The sequence below is a fragment of the Nicrophorus vespilloides genome, unplaced genomic scaffold, assembly GCF_001412225.1.
Source record: "Nicrophorus vespilloides isolate i.1.1-1 unplaced genomic scaffold, Nicve_v1.0, whole genome shotgun sequence".
In the NCBI taxonomy this organism is placed as follows: Eukaryota; Metazoa; Arthropoda; class Insecta; order Coleoptera; family Silphidae; genus Nicrophorus; species Nicrophorus vespilloides.
In genome coordinates this window covers 1-24,991 of record NW_017096093.1, presented here as the reverse complement: position 1 = coordinate 24,991, position 24,991 = coordinate 1, and the positions used below count along the sequence as shown (strand labels likewise).

The window sequence follows — 24,991 nt, the reverse complement described above, 5'->3', positions numbered from 1 at the left end:
GGGAATTCCCCTAAATTAAATTGTATTTCATTATCCTGTTCCTAAAAATTTAAAGACAAACCAACGAAATGCAAATAAAATGTTAATAAAGTTCAAGTTTAATAACCGCATTCTACAATTTTTTAATGAGAACAAACTTTCTAAAATAATTAGAGTACTTATCACAATTGGTTCATTAAAAGTAGAATATTTTATTTATCTCTACAGTAGTTAGTCGATATCGTAGTACTTTTCCTTCGCTTTTGCAGAGACGCGACTGTATTTAGAAGGATCGTATTCATCCTGGAACTCATCCAGTCCTTGGATCCTCAGATTGGCTTTGTATCGAGCGTTATTGTTTTCTCCTGAAACCGTGCAGGCATTCGAATCGTTATGCGATATATTATTAAAATATTTCCTCATTTTAATTTCATTCAATCGATCCCCTTGGGTCTTTTCAGTCGATAAACGGGTAGTGAATTTCTTCGCATAGCAAGCTTCGTTAATGGTAGCAGGTGGTTTTTGCTCGTTCTCTTTGATCTTCTTAAAAAGATTCTGGAGCTCCTTCTCACGCTGTTTCACCCTGTAAATCTCGTACTGAGTGAAATTCTTCTGCGGATTCTTTGATTCCTCCATCAGAGTTCGTTTATGAGCCATTAGAATCATTTTCTTCCGTTCTATTTGCCACATTTTACTGTAAATTCCATACTTGTGGTGCGGCAACTTATCACCTTCACCATAATGTTCCAATCTGTGAACGTATTATATACATTTTGTCACCATCATAAATGAATAAATCCTACCTGTATAATATACCTTGTTTCCATAACCAAGGTTCGATTTTCTCAAGCCAACCCTGCTGCTGACCAATCACAGATCCGGGCCTGCATATCCTCATCCAAGCAATTGCCTCCTTCGCCGACAAATGATAATGCTTGATTATGTAAGCACCAATTAATGAGCCGGTCCTTCCTAATCCTGCCTGAAATGTGATGCAATTACAAAAGTCAATAAATTAAATATAGTTTACGAGTTGTACCTTACAATGGACCGCTATGGCTCCTGAAGTTTTTTCAGCAATTTGCAAAAAGCGCATGAGTATTTGCTTTGGGGGCGTGGTTCCATCCGGGAAGAACAAATCGTAATGATCAATTCCTGCTTTTGAAAATCTGCGAATTTATAAATAATTTTTATGTTTCACTTTACAATTGATTTCTTACACATAAGGATCGTAAAGTTTGTTGTTAAGCCTAACGACGGTGCGGACGTCATTCTTCAAGAAATATTTAATATAAAAACTAGGGGCGTGTCCATTTGGAGAAATCTCCTTGTCTATTGGTCCGATCAAAGCAAGAAATTTTCTGGGCAGTAACCAATTGAAGTCACCGTTTTGGATTTTATCGTATAAATCGTATTCGGCAACATTGAAGTCGTTAAAATCGAAGAAGTTGAAGAACTTAGCCTTCTGTACACCGTTCAAACATTCGATTAGTTTTAAAGTGTAACGTGAAATGCCTTGAGAAGCGTCAACGAATTGCCTTTGGAAATAAATTTTATTAGTTTCAATTATGTTAATGTAAAGGTGATTTACTTTACCTGAAAGAACCACCAGAATCCAAAAGTTTTCTATAAACAAAACGTGGATCCATGTTCAAGTATATAATACAATAAGCACCGATTAAATAAGCAGCATTCACACGCTTATTAGGATCGCTCGAGGTGTAATGGACAATCTTATTAATTTGGCTGCATTGCATGTAAGAGTTAAGTTTCATGCAGAATTTGTACAAACAGGAGATATTTAAAGGCCCGAAATCCAAATAATAGTTCATGTAAATGAGCTCCTCGTCGACGTTGAAATAGAAAATATCCCTCGTGTTCTTGATCAGCTCTGTTTTATCGGAATAGGTAACGGCGAAATACAGTTTATCCATGACCAGATCGACGATGTGCTCCACATCCGCGCTCACCAGTAACTCCTCCATAATCATCCAATCGTTGCCGTCCCAAAACCAATTTATCATTGACTCTCAATATAAGAGGCACTCCCTGTTTTTGTCGCCACAGAAGATCAAATATGAAAGGAAATGTAACAAGTAATTTACAGTAATTGCCAAAAATAATAAGGATGTTTTTTGTAAGATCTTTTTCATATTTTGAATTTTGAAATGCAAATGACTGCAAATACGTCAAACCATTTTTGTTTACAAAATTCATAATGAAATCAACATACTGCAATCAATAATAGACATATATTTTTTATTTAGATTTAAAAAAAAATGCAACAAATATAAATATTATTCAAATAGGTTTAGCATGGATTTACAGTGCAACCAAGAAGACCAATGCCCGACCATTTTTTCGGAGTCAATTGTACGCACATCAGGCGATTGTTTCTCAGGATTGAAACTCGAATTGCATGTCCTTCGGAATGCTGCACCACAGTGCCAATATCCCTTACATTGCGGAAATTGGTCGAGTTCACAGATCCAAATTGTACTAACAAATCTCCATCAACTATACCCTACAACACAATTAATGTAAACAATCGAATAATTTATCTGTTATATGCAAACAAATCTTACAGCACAGTAAGCTGGAGATCCAGGATTCACAATTGTGATACGAGCAAATGGTTCTGTGAATTGTGCCTCAATTTTTTCTTCTTCTGGCATATTCTCATGTGGCTCTGCATAGTATTCACTGATTCCTTGCTCAATTTGATTCATCAGAGCCTTATGATCATTCTGCTTGTCTATAATAAATATAAATAATAACATTACTCCAATGTATTATATTCTGATTAGATATTTACGGATTATTAGATGTCTGGCATGCCGAACCTGATTAATATCCACATGACTTAGAGGAAAACCCTCAGCATCAACTAAGGGATCATCCATTCCAACATTATTCTGCAAAACATATAATATAAATAGGTGGAAATATAACATTAATAGTTAAGATTTACCTTCACCAAAATCTGATTCAGTTCACGAATCTCATTCTCCAAAGCTTCCTTCTCCTCAATCAAAGTTAGAACCTGCTGTCGTAAATTTTTATCCATATTCTCAAGATGATAATCGGGAAAATGACAAACAATTTTCTTGTGGAATCAAAACAAACTGAAGGATTAGAACTATTATTGTTAGGTTAATTCAATTTACTGTCTATAAAAACTATCGAGTATTGATTAAAATAACAAAATTAATTTTAAAATATCTTCATTAGGTATTATTGTATTATCAACAAAATATTTTCAATAAAATTGATAAATGTTTGTTTAATATTAGAACTACTGTCACATGATAGTTCCATTGTTTATTTATTTTTTCATTAAACGTCATTAGTTTTATGAATGGTACAAATATACTTCTATATTGCATGGTATATTCATATTTGTACTATGAGTTTGATGTGTTAATTTGTTTTTATTTGAATTTTTTGAAATGGATACAGAAGCAGTGCAACAGTCTTCTGAAACGTAATTATTATTTTCCAATTATTGAAATTATTTTTTACAATATATTTCTTCTAGTGCTTCAACAGTTGAAAATGGTACAAATATTTACACACCTGAGACTATTGCAAATTTATCAAATGGTATAGTAAACAGATATAAACCACAATTGGATATAACAAAAATATTACTATCTGAGTTGCTGTAAGTGAATTTTAGTAGTTTTAAAGAATTTTTTAGTAATAATATTTTCTAGAGAGAAACAGACTGTGTTGGTTGAGCAGATTCATGATGAAAATTTAAAAGTCTCTTGGACACAGAATTCTGTTGATCTGCAAAAGATGTTTGATACAATCAGCACTTGCCACATGAAATTATCGAATATTAAAAAGGAAATGAGGGGTTTGCATGATAAGAGTATAAAGCTGAAGAAGAGGGCCCTAAGGTTGCAACATCATAAAGAAAAGGCTGAATATTTGGAGACACAGCAAAAGCAAATGGACTTAAAGAGGGAACAAGATTTAATTGGCAGCAAACCACCAAACTAATACATATTTATTTTCCTACATATATTTTATTACATGATATATTTAATAAATAAGAATTTTATGGTACTGTTAATACGTGTTCAGTTATTTTGAGTTAATACTCGATTCTCCACATCGAGGTCTTCTCGCAATTGGGCTCTTCATTTCCGCAAAGCCGATTGAACGTTGTCGATTCGGGAAAACCCAAAATTTCACGTTCCTCCTGGATTCTAAAGGAAAACGTGCTTTCGTACGTTCCCATAAAGTATCTTGCATATGAACAAATTATTTGCTCAATTATAGCAACACCTCCATCCTTATATTTCTTTTTAACTTCTTTGTTTGGATTATATTTGAAGACGTTGAAGTTAGAAAGATGTTCTTTCAATTCTTCATATTCTGAAAATGAAAGGTGGTTCAGTACAGATACTATTTTAAATGCATACTTGAACCTTTATTTGAAGCGTCAGTGGCTATGAAAACATTATCCAATTGTAAATGATGTAATTTCTCTTGAATTTGATTCGCCGCATTTTTTATATTTGGAACATGCTTCGGTCTTCCCCAAACAAAATCACGTCTTCTCAAATGCACACTCAAATAAGGACCTCCCAATGCATTTCTCCTCAATTTTTCATTCCGCCAATCATCAGGTAATATAGTTCCGTCTTTTTCATCCATCGAGTTAAGGAATTGTCTCCTAAATTCGTTAGCTATGAAGATCAGTTCTTTATTGAATCGCATGCTTCGTCTGCATTCCCAATAAGTTCTATCACCGAATCTATCATGTAAAGGTACTTCAGCGTGATCGAAGAGAATGGTCCTGAAAATACGTTTAAATTATAAACTTTCATTAAACAATGACCAGGTACTTTAATTTAACTCACTGAGCTTCAGATTTGTGAACAAGAGAACTCAATTGTGATGTAAATCCATGGAATGATAAACACTTGATATTGTGTGAAGTAATATTGTCATAATGGAAGAAGTTGGTGCTAATTTGCTCATTGCAATCTTCAATGGACATTTTATCTTCAAAATTCCCACTTGTGAACATATCTTGATAATGCTGCAAGATGTAAACCTCATCAATAATAACATCTCCATAAGTGGGTTTTAATTCTAAAACAGAACATCTTCAAGGTAAGTTCAACCACTTTATTTCAACTAAATTCCACCATTGAAGAATGTGTACAATTCAATGACTGGGGCAAACTTCTGCATGCTGTCAATATCAAAGAACAAGCCCCAAGGTAAATGCTCTGGCTCTTCTGATCTCTTCCAATGAAACATCCTCGACCATGGTGGGAGTACAAGTTTTACATTGATGTCATTGTTTTGTACAAGTTTATGAACGAATATTCCATACCTAAGGTAAACATCACGACGTAAATTGAATCCTTCAGGAGGATTAACGTCATATAATATATATCTGAAAACAATTGTTTATCAACAAAGTCAACAGAAATTGGTATGCAAACCTTGTTTTAAGTTCACAGCCTTTCACATCTTTATCACAAACACCTTCAAGAGAAGCATGAAATTGAGGTATTAAAGTTAATACAATTAATATGCAATTGTAAATCATGTTTAGTTCAAGAAACAAATGTTGTTTACTTCTTCTTTAAAGGTTAGGTTAACGTAGTTATTTGTATGTTTATTCAAGTATCTGGTATGTTTGTCTATTTTAATCATTTTAACTTTGCTAGGAAATGTTGATAATGAATTAAAATTAACGATATTTAATTTATTATAGAATTTGTAATAATAAATTATTAGGCAAATATGGACATCCAATAACAACTAATATAATCCGGTATGGTCTAGTGGCTAGGATACCTGGCTCTCACCCAGGAGGCTCGGGTTCGATTCCCGGTACCGGAATATTTTTTTTTCTTTACTGATTCATTTTTATTTAATAACAATATATTTAGAAGTACTGGTAATAGAAATTATATATAATTTATATTATCTCTTCCAATGCGGTAATTCTCCATCCTCTTCTACTCTGTTTCCTTGTAAATAGAGATGATGTAATATTCCTTGCTTTTCGATTGCTGAAGAACGTAGCAAAGCGTCGACTTCTCCCAACTTGAAGCGCATTTCAGTTCCGTTTTGCACGAAAACATTTTCAGCATCGATGATGTTACCGTTCACCCAAATATTTAAAGTCTGCTTCTCTGCAATTGGATTTGTAACAACGTTTTGCTTTTGGATACAAAATATCTATTACCAAAAACTACTCTATATCTCTTGCCGTTCGATAAGACTGCCCAGGTCCTCAATGATTTGTTTTGCTTTTCCAAAAACTTCTCTAATGGTTTTCCGTCCACAACAAGGCTGTAACTAAAAGTGAAATGAGGAAGAGGATCGACTCGAAGCTCGCATTTGGTTTTATGGCTTCCGATGGTGAATTTCTCGTCACCGACCAATTTAAACATCCATTCGCGTCTGAGAATCTCCTGAAAAAATGAAATTTCAATCTTCGGATTGTTTTTTATTTAAGTTTATCCACTTTACTTTTCCATCCACTCGAAGAACTCTCTTACCACTTGTTGATCCGTGCTCAAATTCGACAGTATGAACGCCATCGCACAGTGGTACACTCCAATAGGCAACGAGATCGCTTCTCTCATGAGAGTTTGCGTGTGCCAAACTACCGCTTAATGCCATAATGTCGTTGCTTTCGGTGAAAGTAAACGACTGTTTCGAGGAGCGCACGACAAATGCGCGAATCGATGGGTTTGTTATTATCCTTGAAAAAACTTGTACGGAATAAAAATAAATCGATTCCCGCATTCATAAATTATCACTGAAAGCGACGCTCATCAAACGTAAACCCCAGGTACTATTCATTTATTTATTTTTATGTACACTGATCTAGCTGCAAGTATGGTCAAAACTCGAATGGACGGTATTTGCTATTAATACTCATATACTGCCCAACGAGGAACCCAGAATATCTTCGAACTTGAACCTTATGATTCCTCGACAATAGGGACATCGACTGGGTCGTATCATTTACATATATTCTGACCAGAGGATCAATATTTATTCCGTTACAATAATGCATGCATCTCTTTACTCCAATTACGTAATATTTCTCACGCACGCATTTACTTTCGACCCAATTGCATTCGCTTGTCCCATTTTTTTTCAGCCCAATAATACAAAGATTTTCCCAGTTGATTATTTTTTTTTAATTAACGTATATTTTTTTTCAAACAGTCTAACAGAATCATAATGAGTTTACATCTTATTTGCTGGTAAGATTGTACCGACACAATCTCCGAATCCAACGGTAAATCCGTTCCCTTCGCAGAATCCTTTCATAACGACGGTGTCTCCATCCTGCAAGAATTTCCTCTGCTCTCCGTTCATCAAATCGACGGTTTTGCTTCCCTTCCACGACAATTCCAACATTGACCCGAACGAATCAGAAGTCTGAAATAATTGCATAAATATTTTGTTCTCAATTATCTTTGAAATTAATCACGTCTCCGCTGATGGTGCCGCTGGCCAAGAGATCTCCAGGATTCACGTTGCATCCGGTGACAGTGTGATGAGCCAATTGCTGCTTTGCCGTCCAATACAAGTATCTGTAATTCGATCTGCAAACGGTCGTCGAAGTATTGGCGTTTTTCGCTAAAAATAGACGTTAGATACATTGGAATTCAATTATTCATTCTTTTTCTTACGTGCGATGTCGACTTGCAATTTTATGTCGAAGTTGAATGGATCGTCGTGTACCAAGTATTCGAAGGGTTTTGGCTCTTGCTGGAAGTTATTCACCTTGAACGGTTCCAAAGCAAAAGTGGTTACAACCCATGGAGAAATGGTTGTTCCCAGATTCTTAGCAGTGAATGGTCCCAGTGGAACGTATTCCCACTTTTGAATATCCCTAGCTACAAAGAAATTAATACAACCACGAGAAAATAAGAAAAAATGCCATTTACCACTCCAATCGTTCATTACGACGAATCCGAAAATCCTCTCTTGAGCCTTTTTTATATCGACAGGTTCACCCAGTTGCGTAGGAGGTCCACCAACAAAGAAAGCCATCTCCAATTCGAAGTCCATCAGTTTGCAAGAACCATAAACTGGAGCTTGACCTATTAAAATAATGATAATAATTAAACGCGATACTTGCCAAGTAACTAGTATAAATACTTGTCATGGAGATTCATTATTTATTTATTAATTAGTAACATTTTTAACAATAGTTTATAATGCAATAATTAATAATTATAAAACTATGGTAGTTATTAAAACTACAAAATTCTCAAGTTTATAACTAACCTTCGACTGGTAACGTTTGTCCATTTGGTCTTTTAATTGGAGTTCCAGAAACAACAACGGACGAGGCTCTACCATGGTAACCAACCGGTAAATATTTCCTGTTCATAAATAAATTTAATTAGTTAATTCTGTTTTTTAATTAATATATAGTTTTTTTTAATATTACCAATTTGGCATGAGGGCATTTTCTTTGCTCCTGAACATAATTCCGACGTTCATTGCGTGATGAATGGATGAGTAGAAATCTGTGTAATCGCCGATTCTTGCTGGTAAATGCATGGTAGCTTGAGATTGAGGCACGAACGCCCTAAAAAACAATTAAATTATAATTGAAAATAACTAAATCTAGTTAGCATTACTTTGTCCTAAGGGCTGCATTGTTTGCGAGTGTTGGATTGTCGGCGCTCAGTAAGCTTTGCAATTTATCTCTAGCTTCTTTCCATGCTGCGCAGTTTAAACCCATAAAACTGTTCAGAGTTGTCTGGAATTGATAAGTTGTTTTGTATACGATCAAATTACTTAAATTGTAAAATTTATTACCTCTTTAAAGACATGTTGAACGGTTTTCAGGTGAGGTCCATCAAATAGATGACTGATCTCTTTTAAATCCAAAACGAGATCACCAATGGCTACACCAATACGATGAATCGGCTGTAAAATAATTCATTATATTAAAGAATATCAATTGTGGAATATTTTCAGTAATGTTACGAAATCATCTACTGAATTGCTTACTGTATACTTAAATAAATCGTTTAACTGAAGGTTTTTTTGTATACCTGATATAGAAATATTCAAATTTTCTAAGTAGGTCAATGAACAATTTATTGATGAGCAGTAATATGTGGAAAATACATATTCAAATAATAACGAACTGAAATATATATTTTTAGAACTTTCTAAAATATTTTTATATAAATATTTTTTATATATTTGAAGTATTAAAAAATCCTTAATGAGTTTAAAGATATACAAAATTGACTGGTAAAACAATTACGTAAAAACTTTGGTTTTATTTATACAATTGCGCATTTCGTAAAATTTGTTAAACTTTCATTTTGGGTCTTTTCACAATATGCGTTGTGTATTCAAGAACGTCGTATTACTGAAGTAAAAATTGATTTGTAGGTATAATACTTATAGAAACATAATGATAACATTTAGATTACTTTATAAATAATTATATTTCACATTACATAAAATATTAATCAAATAATTGTGTCAAAGAAGTTTGGATCAACATGAATATCTTTAAATAAATAATTAAGATTTTTTTATGTCGTATAATTTTATTCACAATCTGTTCATCAATGTGAACATTGAGTAAATTTAAGATCGCCGTTGACATTAGGTAGGTATTTCCTGGTGGATAGTTAGCATTATGATTTGAACATTAATAATTACTTAAATATATATACTAAATTTAGTGGTTTGCAACGCTTCAGCCTGTTTCACTATTGTCGAGTAGGCCAATAGCCAGAACATAAGTATGTGACTCCAGTCTATCTTGGTATCTATTACTAAATGTTGCTATTGTATCCTCGACCATATCTATATGTAGATTTTCGTGTGTTTGTTTATTCCTGATGAACCATGGAGTTTCTGTTTAATTTGTATGTTGGATATGTGGTGCACAGATGTGTAGATCACTTTTTTAGGGTGTTTTTTTGCGACGGCTAGAGCCAGAGTGAAATAATTAAGTGAAATAAGTTTAGATTTTTTCATTGAATGAATACTTTATAAATTAATTAAATATGTAATTATAAAAGTTGAATTACTATAACTGGTAAATATAAACCTCCTGTTATGTATGTAATCACTCATTACTGTTAATTCCAATTCCAACTGTTAATACAATATTTTTAAGCTTTAAACATCCTTTTGGACTATTAAATAACTTACAAAGTAAGCATTTAAATGAAACGTTGGTTGCCTATGTTAAACATATGTTTAATTGGTATACTTCGAAATTATTCAATTAGCATTGTTTTTTTTTAACAAAATCAAATTTAAATATTATTACTTTTGCCATTATGCATTATTTTGGATATTTATTGGTATTTATTTAATTACTATTAATTTATGATATCCTGCATATGAGATACCATTTTGTATATTGTTTATAAGAGATAAATCTATATAAATAAATGTTATGAGTTGATTGAATGAAATGCTTACGTCTTGGACAGTCGAGAACACTCCATAAGGGAGGTTTTCGATGGGGAAATGGCAGGATGCCGGATAATCCACGAAGCACTTCATCTTCTCAGCCTGGCCACGAAAAAACTGAATTCAAGGCCTCTAAGCAAGCTTTATCTCATGGTACAAAATTAATTATGCGCATTCATTATCATACAGGTTATATGAGTAAACAGTTTTAAATAAATAAATAGTATTCATTACGCAACGATAGAAATGCAAAGAGATTTTTGGTATATGCATTTTATTGGTATATTCGACCAGTACATTAATTGCAGACAATGAGTGTAAGCGTCTAACATTAACTAAATTTGACCTAAACACTATTTCTTTTCATCCTGTATAATTATATATATATATTTTATACACTGAAGTTACAATGAAATACATCAAATAAATTGAGTAAAAGTTTATCGCATGTGACAAAATTTTATTCAATTTAATTTAAAGTGATTATATATTTATTTATTTATATATGTATATATAGGTTTTTTTTGGAAGACTTTGTGAATTTTGTTGTTTCAATTTTTGTACATATATGCATTTTTTTAAATACTAACATAAAACATTAAACAATCATAACTATACATGATTCATTATAACACATCCCTTAAATATTCAATACATCGTCGGGCAGTCCTTAAATAATTTCCCCTAAATGAATAAACTTTGCAAACAAAAAACAATAACTAAATTTACAGTTGTCAACGTAATATCAAATTGTTTTTTATTATTATCCACGATAAACAAGCATAAGTATTTCGTTAAAGAAATGAAAAGCAGGCGAAATTTCGAAAATGAAAATCGCAGCAATTTGGCCCGCTTCTGTTTCCGTTCAGAAGTTATAAGAAGATAATAATTAGATAATTTCATCTAATATACAACATTATTGCGTCAGCTACACATTTTAGTTTATGACTTCGAGTACATTTACATTATTAGAAATTTACGCTACGTACAGACGGGCCCATTACCACAGGGGCCCCCATTTAACTAACATTTATATAACGTATCATATCCACATATATTTTTTTTATACATTTATAATATATTTGACAGCGATAACAACTCTCCTCATAATTTCATTTCGGTGATATAACAACAGTACAGATACAGAACGAGTTAAATATAATATATATATTTATTTAATTGTCAGGGGAATCCCATTTCCCTTTATTATTTTTTGTTTTTTTTGGATATATATTATAAGAAGAAGATGAATTCCAATCACAAAATTTTCTATTCTCTCATTCTCGAATCGCCACTGTGGAAGTACGCGAATTTAAATGAAAACCTTATGCAGATTTCCATATGATATGTTTTTCCACTTGATAATATTGGTTGAATATATGCAAATCCAGTGACATTCCTCGAAACTGGTTTCTTGCCTTTTTTCCTCTCTCGTCTAAAGATGTTGCTGTCGTTGTTGTACGTTTAGATTATTTTCTACGACGAAATGTGTACATTTTTTTTTAATGGAATTTTGTGATTGAATTGAGGAAATACGATTATTACACACATATATATATATATTATTTAAAGTTAGTAAAGGTTGTCTTTTTTGTTTGTTTTATCTTCTGTTAGGGAATTGTTTACAAATCGTTTCCAAGTTTGTCGAGCTCGGAAAGCAAGAAGTCGACGTCCTTCTCGGTGACTGCAGCAGATGAGATGATGTTCCTGAAGAAGTTCGGTCTTCTGTCGTCCGGTTGATAACCGACCATCAATGTGCCGGACTGCATCATTCTTCCTTTCAAAATCGGGCAGATCTAAGAGTAGAAAATAATGAGTATAGAAATATCGTTAACTGTAAACTGGTATGTGGCGTGATCGGCTTGTATTTATGCTAATCCAAAGTCGTTTCTATGCTGAATAGTAGAATATTTTGTTGTAATTTATCACCTTTCCAAGTTCTGCCTCTCGTGCGGCGGAATGGGCTACGTTGCGCAAACGGCTGGGAATGTACCAGAAGCTGACGTTGACCATCTCCGGCTCCAGGATCAAGTAGAACTTTTCCGGTTGTTCCTTGATGCGTTTCACCATGTACTCGGAAAGTTCCATTAACTTGTCCATGTGCTTCTCAAATCCTTCATCTCCCTAAACACAAGACATTAACAATTAATACCGTTTTCTTCTAAACTTAACGATAAAATAATCGAGAAAATCAATAACTTTATTCAAGTTTATCTATTTCCTAATATTTTTCCATGAGATAAATACAAATCATATAAATTAATTAACAATGTATTTATTCAGTTAAATTAATATTAATTATTACATTCATTAATAATTTATATCATGTTATTTTCCATACTATTGAATTAAAAACCTATTGATTACTTAGTTAATCACGATATTTTTAAGTTTGATTCATAATTGGTAAGAATTTAATCTTTGAAAACTATTCTTAGCATAAGACATGTAGATTTATAGTTAGGGGCGGCTTATCCATAATGGATATGAGCCTCAATAATTCAGGAATTAGTTGACTAAAATCGACAAACTTTAAAAACAAGTTGTTTTGAACTGGTTCTAATGTTACTGTTATTGTTCTTAGTTTTAGCTTGTTCATTCTAGTCTGGTATTTTACTAAGATTTCTCAAATAACTTCTACAATATCCAAAATTGCTAATACAATAATGACGACTTTTGTCTTGTTTTATAATTACATTTTTCTTTCCAAAAATATTGTAGTTATCAATTGTTTGTTCTATGTAAAATAATTACGACAAAAATCTCTTTCTACAAGATTCATATTCTATAATATTTTTACTTAATATGTGTTTAATTTACCATAGCAACAGTATTAAATTAATATTGTGTATTGTTATGCATGCAACCAAACGCACGTCAATATGCATACACAAATATTGATTAATGAGGTTTACCTAACTCAAGTGAGTGCCAAATATTCGCTTTGGCAAATATGGTAGTGTTATCGACGCTTATCGCTTAATTATTTCAACAATTGATAATTTTTTGCTTTTATTTTATCGTGGATTTAGTATAGCACAGTTTTGTGTTTAATATATATATCCCCAGTGGCGCAATTGGTTAGCGCACGGTACTTATAAGACAGTAGTCGTGAGCCATGCCGGGGTTGTGAGTTCGAGCCTCACCTGGGGAATTACTTTTTACCCTCTTGAAAATATAATTATCGTAATTGCATACACATTCTTAGAGTATATTTAAAGAAGACTATTAAATTTCAATCATTCTATTATGTTTACAATTATACTTTTTTTAAATAACAATTGTCTATGTCATGATAAAAGTTCATTCAATCAGGTCTTATTTATAACACTTATTTTTTTATATTTTACAACAATAGAACAAGTTATTTTCTATATAAATTATTTGTTTTATTAAACTACTTCTTAATGTAATGTGAAATATTCGTAATGTTAGTTAAAATCTTATTTTTTTTTATAAAAAAATTGACCTTAGCTTGAAACTGATTTTTTAAATTTTTTGTTAATTTCATTCAAATTGAACAAAGTTAGTTAATATTGTTAAAGTAGACGAAGAAATTGAATAAATATACACATAATTTATTTTATAACATTGAACAGTACGTATATAATTAACAAAAAAGAGTTAATTTACTTTGATTCTACTTATATAATTGGCAGAATAGAATTAGTTTGCATCAGATTCACGTAAAAAAAATTGATATAGATATTCTTTAATCGATGTACACCATTGATTAACGTAATCCGTCCGTTTCATCTTATAATCCCGATTATGAAAAACATGGATTTGTTTACCAAAAATCGCTATATTTACTTTGAATTGAAAGGAGATTATAACATAACAATTTTGTTTACGAGAAGATTACGAAATTTACAAACTTAATTCAACGTTAAAAAAATAATTCAAGTTATATTAATTTGAAAAGCGTATATTTATAATTCGTAATGCATTTTAAAATAAATGTACCTTAGCTCTCCATTGAAGCCACAACTTGAAGATATCGTTGTGTCTGCCGCACTGGATGACCTTGTCTCCGGTATCAAATTCCACGTCATAAAGTTTATCTTGCATGAAGAGATAATCGGCTGCCATTTGGTTGCAGCTCATGAGAAGACCCTGGAATTGCAAATAAAAAAAATACAAACATTCTATCCAATCTAATTATTTGCATATTTTGAATAGCCCGAAAGACAAATGATGAACGTCGTGTTCAATGCACACTGCGTATTTTCCTCGTTTGTTATTACTCGTATTTTTTTCATTCTCTTCTTTACGAGCACTAGGGTTATTGCTGGAGGGGTTGGCCTGGAATTCTAAATTGAAAATTCCACAGCTGCTTCCACGTCGTCCCCCACCTTTCCTCCTCCACCCTTACAGCATTCCAATATGTTCCACTGTTATTCCGGACGGGATGTTAGCAGGAGGCAGGATTAAATAATGCGCCCTCGCTTCAGCAGAAATTGCTAACTATTGCGTAACGCGTCAGCTTTCGTTGTTTCCATTTTCAATTAATTCTATATTGCTATTCCAAAGTAATAAATAGTGGTAGTTCAAATGCGCCGATCGTGCTCGAAATTAAACTTTATGATGCAAATGCGAACACTTTGGTTAATTCTGTTTGTTTAATCCACGAAATTAATTTACTTAAATTATATTGATACCACAAATTAAATTAGTAATAGCCACAAGGATTTGATTATATAAATATACAGTAATATGCAGTAATACCCTCAGCTTGAAAATTTCAAGACAAACTAAACTTTAATTGAGAAAATTAAAATAAGTTCTAAATTATTTTTTGTTATTTTTGTACATAAACATGTACTCTCTCTTTTTGTGCAGTTATTTCTCATATGATTTTAAAGTCTTCAATTAGTTCGGTTTCAAACTGTCCGGATTATTGACGTAACAGAATATTCGCACTAAGCGAGGACCAAAAAATCAAGTTTGAAAACAACAAATATGTAGAATTTTTTTTTTTTTGCAAATAATTTATGCATATTCAAGAAATGTTATCATATATTCTAGAAAATTTACTTATTTGAAAAATGAAATCATTGGAAAATTAATTCAAGTTTTCAAGATCATCAAGTATATATGTATATGTACTTCAAAAAAATATGTGTATTAAAAAATCAATGATAAAAATAACAATTTAATAAAAAAGATACTTTTAGAATTTATAGACAAAATTGTTAACTAATTAAAGAAATTTTAAAATGTAAATTAAAATAAATATTTTTAAGTCTTATGGAATTTGTATTTTTAGAAGTAGTCGTATTCAAATACTTTACTGTTACTTGACAAATACTCTTCAACTAGTTTATAGACACCATAAGATATTAAATACATGAAGTAACTCTTGAAGTCGGTAGTAACTTTTAATACTTTTATTTGTCGAGTCAAAAAGTTTGTATTCGTATACAAGATGTGTGAATAGACAAAGTAGACTATAAACTCAATATACATAATTACAAGGTGAGAGAAAGGTTAATATTCTAACAAATACAATAGGTAATAATTAATCTAAAATTGATTGTAAATATAAAAATTAACGTTAAATAATAAATGTAATGTAAATGTTTTTAACTTACGTTCTCTTTGAAGTGAATGGTGGAGCATTGCAGCAAGGTTCCCATCAGCTTGTGCGGATTCCAAGTGACGGAATCGGCCCTGGAAGGTAAAGGGAGTACATAAAGATTTGATTGATATTAAAAGCAATTGACAGGCTACTCGAATCCCAGCCTTCCCCACGTATAGAGGGATTATTTCTCGCTTTTTTTTCTCTCCATCCTCACTTCATAGAGGATAGATTTAGAGTGACGAAGTGGCTTTCTCTCGCCTTCAGCACCGAAGTGTTGAGTGTTTTCGAAAGGCACTAAATGCAGGCCGAGATGCAAATCGGGCTGTGCTTATCTCCGTCCTTTTTATGTACACAGCGGGGGGATGATGATGGACCATATTGATTTTATTTGAGGGGTTGACGCCTCGAGGAAAAACATTGGATTATGCAAATTAAATGGTGGTGAGAGTGTGCGGCCGATAAGAGGCATCCCATTTATCGCGAGGATTAATTTCCGGACGCTGTGGCCCGCGAATCCGACGAGGCTACCGCATTTTAACCGGATTTCCGTTTAGATACAGAACATCTGTAACCGTTTATTACACACCAAATTTAATTAGTAACTTCTTTATTTGCAATTATATAATTATTCTAAATATATTGTTTCTAACTAAAGAATTAATTAAAGTCTCTTAAAAATACTGTTTACTGAAATAAGTTATTATTATGTTGCAAATTAAAGAAATTAATTTTTAAAAGTTTTGCATCAGATTCATTTTAAGAAAATGTAACAATTTTTTCTCCTTTTTCATCATATAATATGCATGCTTTTTAAATACATACATTTTATATAATTTGATATTAGATGAATACAAGATAAATAAATTGACTAATAAGAAAATAAATACATATAATACAAACAATAACACACACACAAATATAATGAAAGTTCCGTATAAATATTTATGTTATCAAAGTATTACTTTAAGTATATTACCTAAATGTTGAATAAAGATAAAAGATGAAAATTATTTGTTTTTAATAAATTATCTTCACAAAATGAATTTCAAACTAATTTGTGACATGAATATTTACCCATAGAAAAATATGATATATTCGTTTTATTGTACGTATTATATTATTGTATGTGTTGTTTATAATGAGTTTTATCATTATAATGTAGATCAATGAAAGTTTATAAATTTGTAACAACAGGTGTTACTTGACGGCGATAAATTGTTACTAAAAATATCGTAAATCAATATCTGATGTGATTTACTTTTTTTTATCAGTCAATGAACCGATTACTATATTTTTGAAGAATCATCAAATCATATAATTTATCTGTAGGTATATGTTAGATTAAATGTTTTAAAGTTATCATTCGAATATCTTCAATCATTACTAATACTTACATAAGGTTGTAAGAATTAATTAAACTTTAATTATTTTATTAAAAAAATGTTTAATCCTTTCAGCATTTTTGTTCAACGCATAATATAATTTATGCATTTGAAAATAATAATATTAATTTAGTTTTAACATTAGTTAGTTTACATTTAAATTATGTATACAAAAATATATATACAAGGATAAAAATTAAAGTATCAAATAACTTGAAAAATCAACTTGCAAAACAATAAATCATGTAACGTTTATAACGTTACTAGCTTTTTAGATTTAATTTAATTTGTGAAGAAGAACGTTTTTATATAGATTTAATAATAATTTCATTTAAATTCAAAGATGTTAAAAAGAAAAATATAGATAAAGACACATTAAAAGTTATTGTTTTTATAGAACAAATTGATTGATAACGAATTACTTTTCTGGATGCATTTGTTAGGCAAAAAAAATCGTTAGGGCAAAAATTATTTTTGAATTTATTTTTGGTAGCTGTTGAAGTTGAATTACTCAAATTGAATTGAGTAAAAATAAGCTTAAATTTTAATTGAAAGTCGGATCAAAAAAAGACCGTATATCACGTTAATGCAGGCATCCAACGCCGTTTCAAAATACCGCCCCCATTTACGCAATGGCCTAAAACGCGATTACAAAAGCCAACGGCGGATTTGATTAATGCAAGATCCCATTAATTAACGGAGGACGTGTCGGAGCGGTTGCATTAGCCTATTCATTAAACCACCTATTCTGAACGGCAGCCGCCTAAAATGGAGTTACACAACCACCGCCGCCGGCTCATGGGATTTAGATTAATTGCTACGTCAGTTATGAAGCGAATACTGCAACAACCATTTTTCATTCGTTCGTGCAAATATCTGGGATTTTTCGTTGCAATTTGGTTCAATTAAAGGAACGTTTAATCCTGGTGGATATTTGCCCGGGTGCGCGAGAACATCTGTTCGATTCCCATGTAATCAGGGATTAGAGCACGACTTCTGACAAGCTTTTGCTCTTTAAAAGCGATTACATGTCGCTGATGCCATGGGGGGAAAATACGAACGGTTCGAAAACGTCCAAATTATTTAGTGATGGTATGAAATGTTCAGTTACCTTTCGATTCCAGTGAGACGAGGATGCCTGTACTTCTTGGAGAGGAGAAGGCCGCCACCCCATGCAGCCTGCGCGGAAGAGGGAGAAAAAAAATGGAATCAGGAAATTGTATTTTTTTTGTAAGCGTTTGTCGCGATAAACTTACGTCAACGTGAAGCCACATTCCATATTTCTGGCAGATATCGGCAATCTCGTTGATTGGATCAAAGGAGCCGAGCACCGTAGTGCCGGAAGTGCACGCAACGAAGAACGGGATGTGGCCCTTGCCCTTCCTGTCCAAGATGAGACGTTCCAGTTCGGCAGGTATCATTCGGCCGTGGATGTCTGATGGAACCATCAAACAGTTATCTGTGCCCAAGCCGCAGACGGAAGAGCAGGATTTCACGGAGTAATGACTCTGGTCTGAGGTGTACATGACCAGCTGCCCTTGAATGGTTGCAATTCCCTTCTCCTTGTAGTTGGGGAACATCTTGTGGCGAGCCGCGAGGAAGGCGTACAGGTTCGAGATGGAACCGCCTGGAAAACGAAAAGAACCGTACATTCATTATTAATTACAATCTAAATCAGATTTGTATTTGCAAATCGATTTCAATTGAAATTAAATTAAATTTACCTGGAGCGAGAATGGAATCGCCATTTTTCCAATTGCTGCCGATGATTTCCCTCATGTGGGTCATAACCACATTTTCCATCAGGATGAACACCGGTGCGATTTCGTAGGTGAACATATTTGTATTGGCGGTGGCTGTCAGCCATTCCCCGGCCATCGAAATGATGTCCAGGCCGCACGAGAGTTGATTGAAAAAGTGAGGATGACCTGGAATTGCAAACGTTTTCATTAATTAGATTTGCTTTATTATCGGTTGCGGTTAAACATAATTATAATATACAGCTCGATTTTGGTTAATAATTAAACACCTGTCAATAGAGAAAGTTAGGATAAATCGATGGCAAATGCTACCGAACAAGCCGTGATCGTCTAGTGGTTAGGACCCTACGTTGTGGCCGTAGTAACCCAGGTTCGAATCCTGGTCACGGCATTCTGGCAAAATATTTTTAGATAATCATCATTCTAAATTATCCGGTATCAAAATAATAAGAAAGTGAACAAAATCAAGATGTTATCGTCGTAACCTAGTATCAGTCCTATTCTAGCAGGATTTTTGTTTAATTTATATTCTGAAATGTATAGAATACACTTATTTTATCATATTTTAATATTCTAAATATAAATTTGATAATGAAAATTATTGTAATAATATATAATATATTTAAAATAACAATGAAATATCTATAAATATTGTCTTATAATTTATTTCATTTAAATAACTGTATAAAAGTTATAGTTTGACTAAACATCAATTATCTAAAGAACCATTGTAAACTAATAATAATGAAGAAAATTGTTGGGAAGCTGTTTCCCGCAGTATTTCTGTATATAAATTAATAATAATCTTATATGTTATTATAAGCGTTGAAAACAATTAATATGGTTGACTATTTGTGATAATAAAACCAACAAATAAAAATGTATTGTTTAAAAGCAACATATTGTGGAAAAAGTGTTAGTAATTCTGTTTTTTTTTGCTCTTTTTTTCGGCCAAAGTTTTATCCACTTTTATCCCCCTGTCGGAAAATAGGGTATTAAAAAAAAAAGAACGAAAAATCTGTTTGAAAGCATTTACTGCGGCGCAACAAATTCCAGAGGGCGAGGGATGAGTTTAATCCGTCCATTGGCTTGGATCGTGAGGGCGCCCTTCGAGTGCCCCTTAATTACACCACTCTAACGCACGACCTAAACTTCGGGTCTGCGTGCCATAAAACCAGACAAAGAGGAAAATATAAATTGCCTTTGATCGTTATTAAATTCAAGTTTATAGCTAAAAAATATATTGACAATATTTAAAGTATGAAAGAGATTTATAAAGATCTTCTTATATAAAGCATAATTCCAATATATGTTCATTCTAAATACTTTAATTTATTGCGAAGTTTTTGTTATTTCATATTATTTTAAAGTACATTACTTATTACTGTATTAATAATATATAAATATGTAATTATACTGTAACCATAGTTGTATATATACTGTGAAACCTCGCATAACTAAAATGACGCGCTTAACGAGCGACGTTTCGCATGAGTGACAATATGATATTATGTGTATTTTTAAATATATTAACCATCTTTGATTTTTTTTTGTCATCTTTGTTTATAGCAGACTATACTTTGCAAATATAATTTGTGTTTGCTATAAATGAAAAACACAAATATATTGTGAGCAACCATTATTATATAAATAGCACATATTCCCAAACTTGTGTTCAGACATGATATTTGTAATTTTTATCCAAAATTGAATAACATTTGCATGTCTCTAACTAAAAAGCCAAACAAAAGTAATAACCATATATATGAAAATCAAAATCGTTAAAAATCGAGACGAAGTTATACTTTTTATTCTGGCATGGACCGCATTATCGTATTTTACATTTATTCGAATATTTCACTATACGAGTAAAATTTATTAATATATACCTATTTTTGGACTATAAGACGCACCTCAAATTTAGAGACGATTTATTGAAATTCAAAAATTGAGTCCATTTTTCTAAGTGCGAACGGAATGTTTTCTTGTCTTTACCCAACAGTTTTAATTTATATATTTATTTTGTTCTTTTTATTTCTGTATATGTTTTTTTGTACGACTGATGCAATAAACATTATTATTATTATTAAAATAGTTTTTTTTATAATTTTAATACAAATACTTTAAATTATATTTTACCAAAGCATTATTGTTTTTACTGCAATGTTGTTAATTTTCTATCCTTCATTGTGCTGAATATTTGCTTTCTTTCAAAATTCGTAGTAAGCCTACACATCCATTGAAACGAATCCATACTCCCCTTTCAATACATTCCCTTTTTGTGTTCCCTATGCGTGTATAGATGTGTGTGTGTGTTATTTTCCGATCCGATGGACCTGATTCCTGCCGCATTCAGACACAGATTAGTGCAGCAGTGGCGCGCGATTCCTGCCACTCAAAATCCTTCCCCTCTAATCGCCATACCGCTCTCAGCTATTACATCGCCTCTGCCAGTCTTACATCAAACTCACGTCACACGCTTTTCATCCCTTACATCCTCTTCGAAAAACACAATTCCCTTCAAACTCGTACTTAGAATCTAACAAACAAAAACTTCCATGCTAAAAACAAGTTCAAAGTTTCATTGAATATTGATATTTTAACGGTATATATTTATATTTTATTGATTTATAAGTTGCTTTCAATATTAATATTTTTTTATTATTATTTCTTCTACTAAATTATTTGTATACAGCCGTGTTTTATTTTATGCGGTATATTTTTGTATGTATTTAGTTCATCAATTAGTCTAAAATATTAGCAGAACCAAATCACGCACTAAGCTATGCTTGTAAAATAGCTAATGACAAACAAGTATAATACTGATATTTTTCTCATAAAGCTATTATTAATGTTCTTGCATATATAACATTGACATGTTCTTAATTATTTTAGTATAAAGTAATTATTTTGGTGTATACCAAATATGTAATTATTTATAATATTAATTATCTTTAATAGTTTTTAATGGACTATTTCTTGCCTATCTTCTTGATATCGTTTAATATTATATTATTTTTTTGTTTAATTTGTAAATCATTCTGTTGTTGTTAAGAAAACTGATGTATTTCTAAGCGGCACATCGGTTATAAATAAGTGATATTTATCTATATTTCTGTACTGCCTTATTGTCAAATATTTTGGTCGAAAATTATAAATATTATTAGAATATTTTTATATACAAAACTTTTTCATCAATACAGATAAAAATGATAAAATATATTTGAAATTGAAGCAAACGGGAGTGTGATTGATTTGTTACCATAATAAAGCTGTTGTCTATTATATTCTCCAGTGAATATACTATTACCAGATGCGGATTTTATTTTATATTAATTGGGTGGCTTAGATGGATTGACGTTTGCGAGAGGAGGGTTTTGCGCAGTATGTGAGTTTCGAGTTTAAGAGATTATCCCGGTAATCCGAGGGGTCACGTGGCCCAAGCAGGGGTGTCCAAAGGACCGCAAGTAATGTCTTTGTTTCAAGTTCAGCGACATTCAATTATACCGTCGTAGGAAACGCATCGAAAAGAAGAAACGAAGAGGCGTACGAGAATTATCCCATCTATGAGGATCTGGATGACTCGATAAATTCCGGATCGATCCTATTAACAGATAATGGAATGTGGAGTGCTTGCAAATATTTTACATACACACTACTCAAACGATAGCAGAATCAAGTGATGAGAAAACAAAAATAAAACAAAAACTAATCTAGTGTTATCGCTGTTGGCTCCTGCTTTTTATTGTCTTTTCGAAATTCGGAAACAGGAAAATATGAAAAGCCGTTGATTTTCCATAGCACAATGCGAGTGCCTCTCTGGGGGTTGCACTGCCACGTGCTCAGATTATCAGCAGTTTCCCTGATACCGTTCACCCTCCCAAAAAGGAAGCGAAAATAGAGTGGGATAACAACCACCAACGCAGACCACGAATCTATTCAATCAGTTTTCAAGTATTTGTTGGTTGTTGATTTTGTTGTTACCATGAGGATTTTTTTTATTGATCTTCAATATTTTTTATTTTGCTAATACTAATCTTAATAATATAACTTTTGTAGTAATATTAAGTTTCTTTACTAAAAATTTATATAGTAACAATTAAGTAGGAAACACGTGTTATATAAGAAATTATTACTATATAAGTTTATAGCAATGAAAATCTACTAATAGTAGACTATTATTAGTACAAACATAGTTGTTTATATGTACATATTATATTCAATTGTTTTCTATTTATAGGAGACTGTCGAATATTAAATGAACATCCCAGTCTAAACAGTCGTCCCTCACTTTTTATGTTCCTTATTTTAATCAGAATCAGTTGCATCTGTGTCTTGAAGTTCATAGGATGCTTTAAGCCAGGGGATTTCCTCACCCCCAAGCTCATACATCTCGTCCATCCGCCCTTATAAACGCGCGGCATTTGCACATATCTCTTAATGCCCCTCAGTCATAAATGTGACAATGCAAACAGATGCTTCTGACATCTCGTAGCATTTCGCTGTCCTTCCTATTGAAACTCGTAAAACGGAATAGAAGCTTTGCTGAAGAATGAGAGTTCTTTTGATAGCTCCAAAGTATAGACTTTCGTTCCATGTATGTATACTATGGTTGTATATACATAGAAAATCACACACTTTATGCGATGTTTGAAAAATTTGAAAATAAATTTTACTCTTAAACAAAGTGCAAAAATATATTTATAGTTTTTTTTTTAGTTATTATTTTATTAAACATTAGTTTATTGATAATTATATTTTATACTGTACTTCAAATGAATACATCAGAACTATAAAAAATGACTAAGTCAAAAATACAAATTGTAACGAATATATTTTCAGTATTATCTTCCGCTTGTCACGTCGCATACATTTTAGTAATATCTTCAGTACTATAGTATATTAATAATATAGTGGAAAGTACTACTATGAGTTTTTGGGCTTCGACAACCCGTCAGGGAGAAAATATTTTAGTTATTTATGTATAGTACACAGTTATATTGTAAGTCCTTTCTTGTTATTTGTAAGACCACCGGAATGAACTTTTAGTTACTTTAGTACCACTTATTTGTTTATTTAATTATAAAAATATACATATCCAGTAACCATGCATCGGTAAGTTACTTTAGTACTTTGGAGATGCTTGTAGTATAATGTTTATTAGAATAAATCATGGCTAGTTACATTATAGTGTGATGCATAGGATATAAAGGTTTCTTACAGTGTAATGAGTCTGAGGCTCGAGAGCCAACACAGAGAATACTCACGAGATAATACAGGGAACCTTACATGTTATTACTACACAGGCGAAGCGGAAGTGAAGACAGGAAATAAGAGAAGAGGCCGGGTAGTAGTATTTCAGTTTATTTATTTGGATTGAGATATATTACAATGTGCATGCATGCATTTAAAGGTGCATGCCCCTGTAAGCCTTAGCTCTTTCGGCATTGGAGGCCGGGTACAGATATATTGCAGCTTAAATACCCTAACCAGGTAGTACCCTTATCGGACCTTCCCGGAATACCGGCTATGGGCTGGAGTGGGGCGCACCACATTACTATATAGTCCTGATATTACAACTATTGCACTAAATTAAATAAATAGTCCTAGCAAACTGGTCACGCAGAAGAACGGGGTTTGATTGACCGCCGGGAAGGATAAACTTTTATTATCACTATTTAATAGTATTTCCGAAAATTCAAAATATAGTTTATAAAGGTATTATAAGTCCTCGGTAGTATAGTGGTCAGTATCCCCGCCTGTCACGCGGGAGACCGTTCACCCTATGCAGTGGAGCAGAGCGGACGTGTTTATCTCACCCCCGAGCTAAA

At 32.2% G+C, this 24,991-nt stretch overlaps 7 protein-coding genes and 3 non-coding genes across 10 annotated transcripts; 4 read left to right on the top strand and 6 right to left on the bottom strand.

Annotated features, from left to right (window-relative positions):
• Nucleotides 1-176: 176 nt before the first annotated feature.
• On the bottom strand, nt 177-2,003 carry LOC108569493 (dual specificity protein phosphatase CDC14B-like). The gene is made up of 5 exons (XM_017931063.1): nt 1,576-2,003; nt 1,200-1,517; nt 1,019-1,148; nt 783-961; nt 177-730 (listed from the first exon to the last, which is right to left on the bottom strand). Exons 1-5 carry the CDS (start codon nt 2,001-2,003, stop codon nt 211-213), a joined length of 1,575 nt encoding a protein of 524 aa, XP_017786552.1. The 3' UTR covers nt 177-210.
• Nucleotides 2,004-2,259: 256 nt separating this feature from the next.
• Nucleotides 2,260-3,097, bottom strand: LOC108569510 (26S proteasome non-ATPase regulatory subunit 9). The gene is made up of 4 exons (XM_017931082.1): nt 2,951-3,097; nt 2,795-2,894; nt 2,565-2,734; nt 2,260-2,503 (listed from the first exon to the last, which is right to left on the bottom strand). The coding sequence occupies exons 1-4, from the start codon at nt 3,044-3,046 to the stop codon at nt 2,291-2,293; spliced, it is 579 nt and encodes a 192-aa protein (XP_017786571.1). The 5' UTR covers nt 3,047-3,097; the 3' UTR covers nt 2,260-2,290.
• A 222-nt stretch (nt 3,098-3,319) lies between these two features.
• Nucleotides 3,320-4,044, top strand: LOC108569502 (biogenesis of lysosome-related organelles complex 1 subunit 6). The gene is made up of 3 exons (XM_017931073.1): nt 3,320-3,463; nt 3,518-3,643; nt 3,696-4,044. The coding sequence occupies exons 1-3, from the start codon at nt 3,429-3,431 to the stop codon at nt 3,985-3,987; spliced, it is 453 nt and encodes a 150-aa protein (XP_017786562.1). The 5' UTR covers nt 3,320-3,428; the 3' UTR covers nt 3,988-4,044.
• On the bottom strand, nt 4,007-5,594 carry LOC108569501 (GDP-fucose protein O-fucosyltransferase 2). Its single transcript, XM_017931071.1, has 5 exons — nt 5,448-5,594; nt 5,145-5,398; nt 4,854-5,088; nt 4,419-4,789; nt 4,007-4,365 (listed from the first exon to the last, which is right to left on the bottom strand). Exons 1-5 carry the CDS (start codon nt 5,552-5,554, stop codon nt 4,082-4,084), a joined length of 1,251 nt encoding a protein of 416 aa, XP_017786560.1. The 5' UTR covers nt 5,555-5,594; the 3' UTR covers nt 4,007-4,081.
• A 184-nt stretch (nt 5,595-5,778) lies between these two features.
• On the top strand, nt 5,779-5,850 carry Trnae-cuc. The gene has a single exon. It is a non-coding gene; the product is annotated as a tRNA-Glu (tRNA).
• A 62-nt stretch (nt 5,851-5,912) lies between these two features.
• On the bottom strand, nt 5,913-7,065 carry LOC108569529 (fas apoptotic inhibitory molecule 1). The gene is made up of 3 exons (XM_017931117.1): nt 6,487-7,065; nt 6,200-6,428; nt 5,913-6,146 (listed from the first exon to the last, which is right to left on the bottom strand). The coding sequence occupies exons 1-3, from the start codon at nt 6,763-6,765 to the stop codon at nt 5,935-5,937; spliced, it is 720 nt and encodes a 239-aa protein (XP_017786606.1). The 5' UTR covers nt 6,766-7,065; the 3' UTR covers nt 5,913-5,934.
• Nucleotides 7,066-7,142: 77 nt separating this feature from the next.
• On the bottom strand, nt 7,143-10,558 carry LOC108569528 (fumarylacetoacetase). Its single transcript, XM_017931116.1, has 9 exons — nt 10,444-10,558; nt 8,806-8,916; nt 8,625-8,746; nt 8,432-8,572; nt 8,266-8,363; nt 7,923-8,078; nt 7,665-7,871; nt 7,463-7,611; nt 7,143-7,410 (listed from the first exon to the last, which is right to left on the bottom strand). The coding sequence occupies exons 1-9, from the start codon at nt 10,525-10,527 to the stop codon at nt 7,216-7,218; spliced, it is 1,263 nt and encodes a 420-aa protein (XP_017786605.1). The 5' UTR covers nt 10,528-10,558; the 3' UTR covers nt 7,143-7,215.
• A 498-nt stretch (nt 10,559-11,056) lies between these two features.
• On the bottom strand, nt 11,057-19,328 carry LOC108569524 (glutamate decarboxylase; the record flags this gene model as incomplete). The annotated part of the gene is given in 7 exon segments (XM_017931112.1): nt 11,057-12,230; nt 12,364-12,558; nt 14,401-14,550; nt 16,029-16,107; nt 18,512-18,579; nt 18,657-19,027; nt 19,125-19,328. Coding segments are annotated over 7 exon segments (1,241 nt in total), but the record flags the coding sequence as incomplete, so codon positions are not given.
• On the top strand, nt 13,497-13,588 carry Trnai-uau. The gene is given in 2 exon segments: nt 13,497-13,534; nt 13,553-13,588. It is a non-coding gene; the product is annotated as a tRNA-Ile (tRNA).
• A 151-nt stretch (nt 19,329-19,479) lies between the features above and the next one.
• On the top strand, nt 19,480-19,551 carry Trnah-gug. Its single transcript has one exon. It is a non-coding gene; the product is annotated as a tRNA-His (tRNA).
• Nucleotides 19,552-24,991: the final 5,440 nt, after the last annotated feature.

What these genes read in the sequence shown, in the direction of transcription:
- LOC108569493 (XM_017931063.1), bottom strand. Translation starts at nt 2,003, where the DNA reads ATGATAAATTGGTTTTGGGACGGCAACGATTGGATGATTATGGAGGAG. An exon ending in AAACTTTACGATCCTTATGT is followed by an intron (nt 1,149 to 1,199) that starts GTAAGAAATCAA and finishes ATAAATTCGCAG; the next exon opens with ATTTTCAAAAGCAGGAATTG. An exon ending in AAACAAGGTATATTATACAG is followed by an intron (nt 731 to 782) that starts GTAGGATTTATT and finishes ATACGTTCACAG; the next exon opens with ATTGGAACATTATGGTGAAG.
- LOC108569510 (XM_017931082.1), bottom strand. Translation starts at nt 3,046, where the DNA reads ATGGATAAAAATTTACGACAGCAGGTTCTAACTTTGATTGAGGAGAAG. An exon ending in TGAATCAGATTTTGGTGAAG is followed by an intron (nt 2,895 to 2,950) that starts GTAAATCTTAAC and finishes TATGTTTTGCAG; the next exon opens with AATAATGTTGGAATGGATGA. An exon ending in GATCTCCAGCTTACTGTGCT is followed by an intron (nt 2,504 to 2,564) that starts GTAAGATTTGTT and finishes ATTGTGTTGTAG; the next exon opens with GGTATAGTTGATGGAGATTT.
- LOC108569502 (XM_017931073.1), top strand. Translation starts at nt 3,429, where the DNA reads ATGGATACAGAAGCAGTGCAACAGTCTTCTGAAAC. An exon ending in GTGCAACAGTCTTCTGAAAC is followed by an intron (nt 3,464 to 3,517) that starts GTAATTATTATT and finishes TATTTCTTCTAG; the next exon opens with TGCTTCAACAGTTGAAAATG. An exon ending in ATATTACTATCTGAGTTGCT is followed by an intron (nt 3,644 to 3,695) that starts GTAAGTGAATTT and finishes AATATTTTCTAG; the next exon opens with AGAGAAACAGACTGTGTTGG.
- LOC108569501 (XM_017931071.1), bottom strand. Translation starts at nt 5,554, where the DNA reads ATGATTTACAATTGCATATTAATTGTATTAACTTTAATACCTCAATTT. An exon ending in GGCTGTGAACTTAAAACAAG is followed by an intron (nt 5,399 to 5,447) that starts GTTTGCATACCA and finishes AATTGTTTTCAG; the next exon opens with ATATATATTATATGACGTTA. An exon ending in GTTCACAAATCTGAAGCTCA is followed by an intron (nt 4,790 to 4,853) that starts GTGAGTTAAATT and finishes ACGTATTTTCAG; the next exon opens with GACCATTCTCTTCGATCACG.
- LOC108569529 (XM_017931117.1), bottom strand. Translation starts at nt 6,765, where the DNA reads ATGCGGGAATCGATTTATTTTTATTCCGTACAAGTTTTTTCAAGGATA. An exon ending in TTCTTCGAGTGGATGGAAAA is followed by an intron (nt 6,429 to 6,486) that starts GTAAAGTGGATA and finishes TCATTTTTTCAG; the next exon opens with GAGATTCTCAGACGCGAATG. An exon ending in GAGATATAGAGTAGTTTTTG is followed by an intron (nt 6,147 to 6,199) that starts GTAATAGATATT and finishes ATCCAATTGCAG; the next exon opens with AGAAGCAGACTTTAAATATT.
- LOC108569528 (XM_017931116.1), bottom strand. Translation starts at nt 10,527, where the DNA reads ATGAAGTGCTTCGTGGATTATCCGGCATCCTGCCATTTCCCCATCGAA. An exon ending in TGTTCTCGACTGTCCAAGAC is followed by an intron (nt 8,917 to 10,443) that starts GTAAGCATTTCA and finishes ATTATTTTACAG; the next exon opens with CCGATTCATCGTATTGGTGT. An exon ending in ACAAACGTTACCAGTCGAAG is followed by an intron (nt 8,079 to 8,265) that starts GTTAGTTATAAA and finishes TTATTTTAATAG; the next exon opens with GTCAAGCTCCAGTTTATGGT.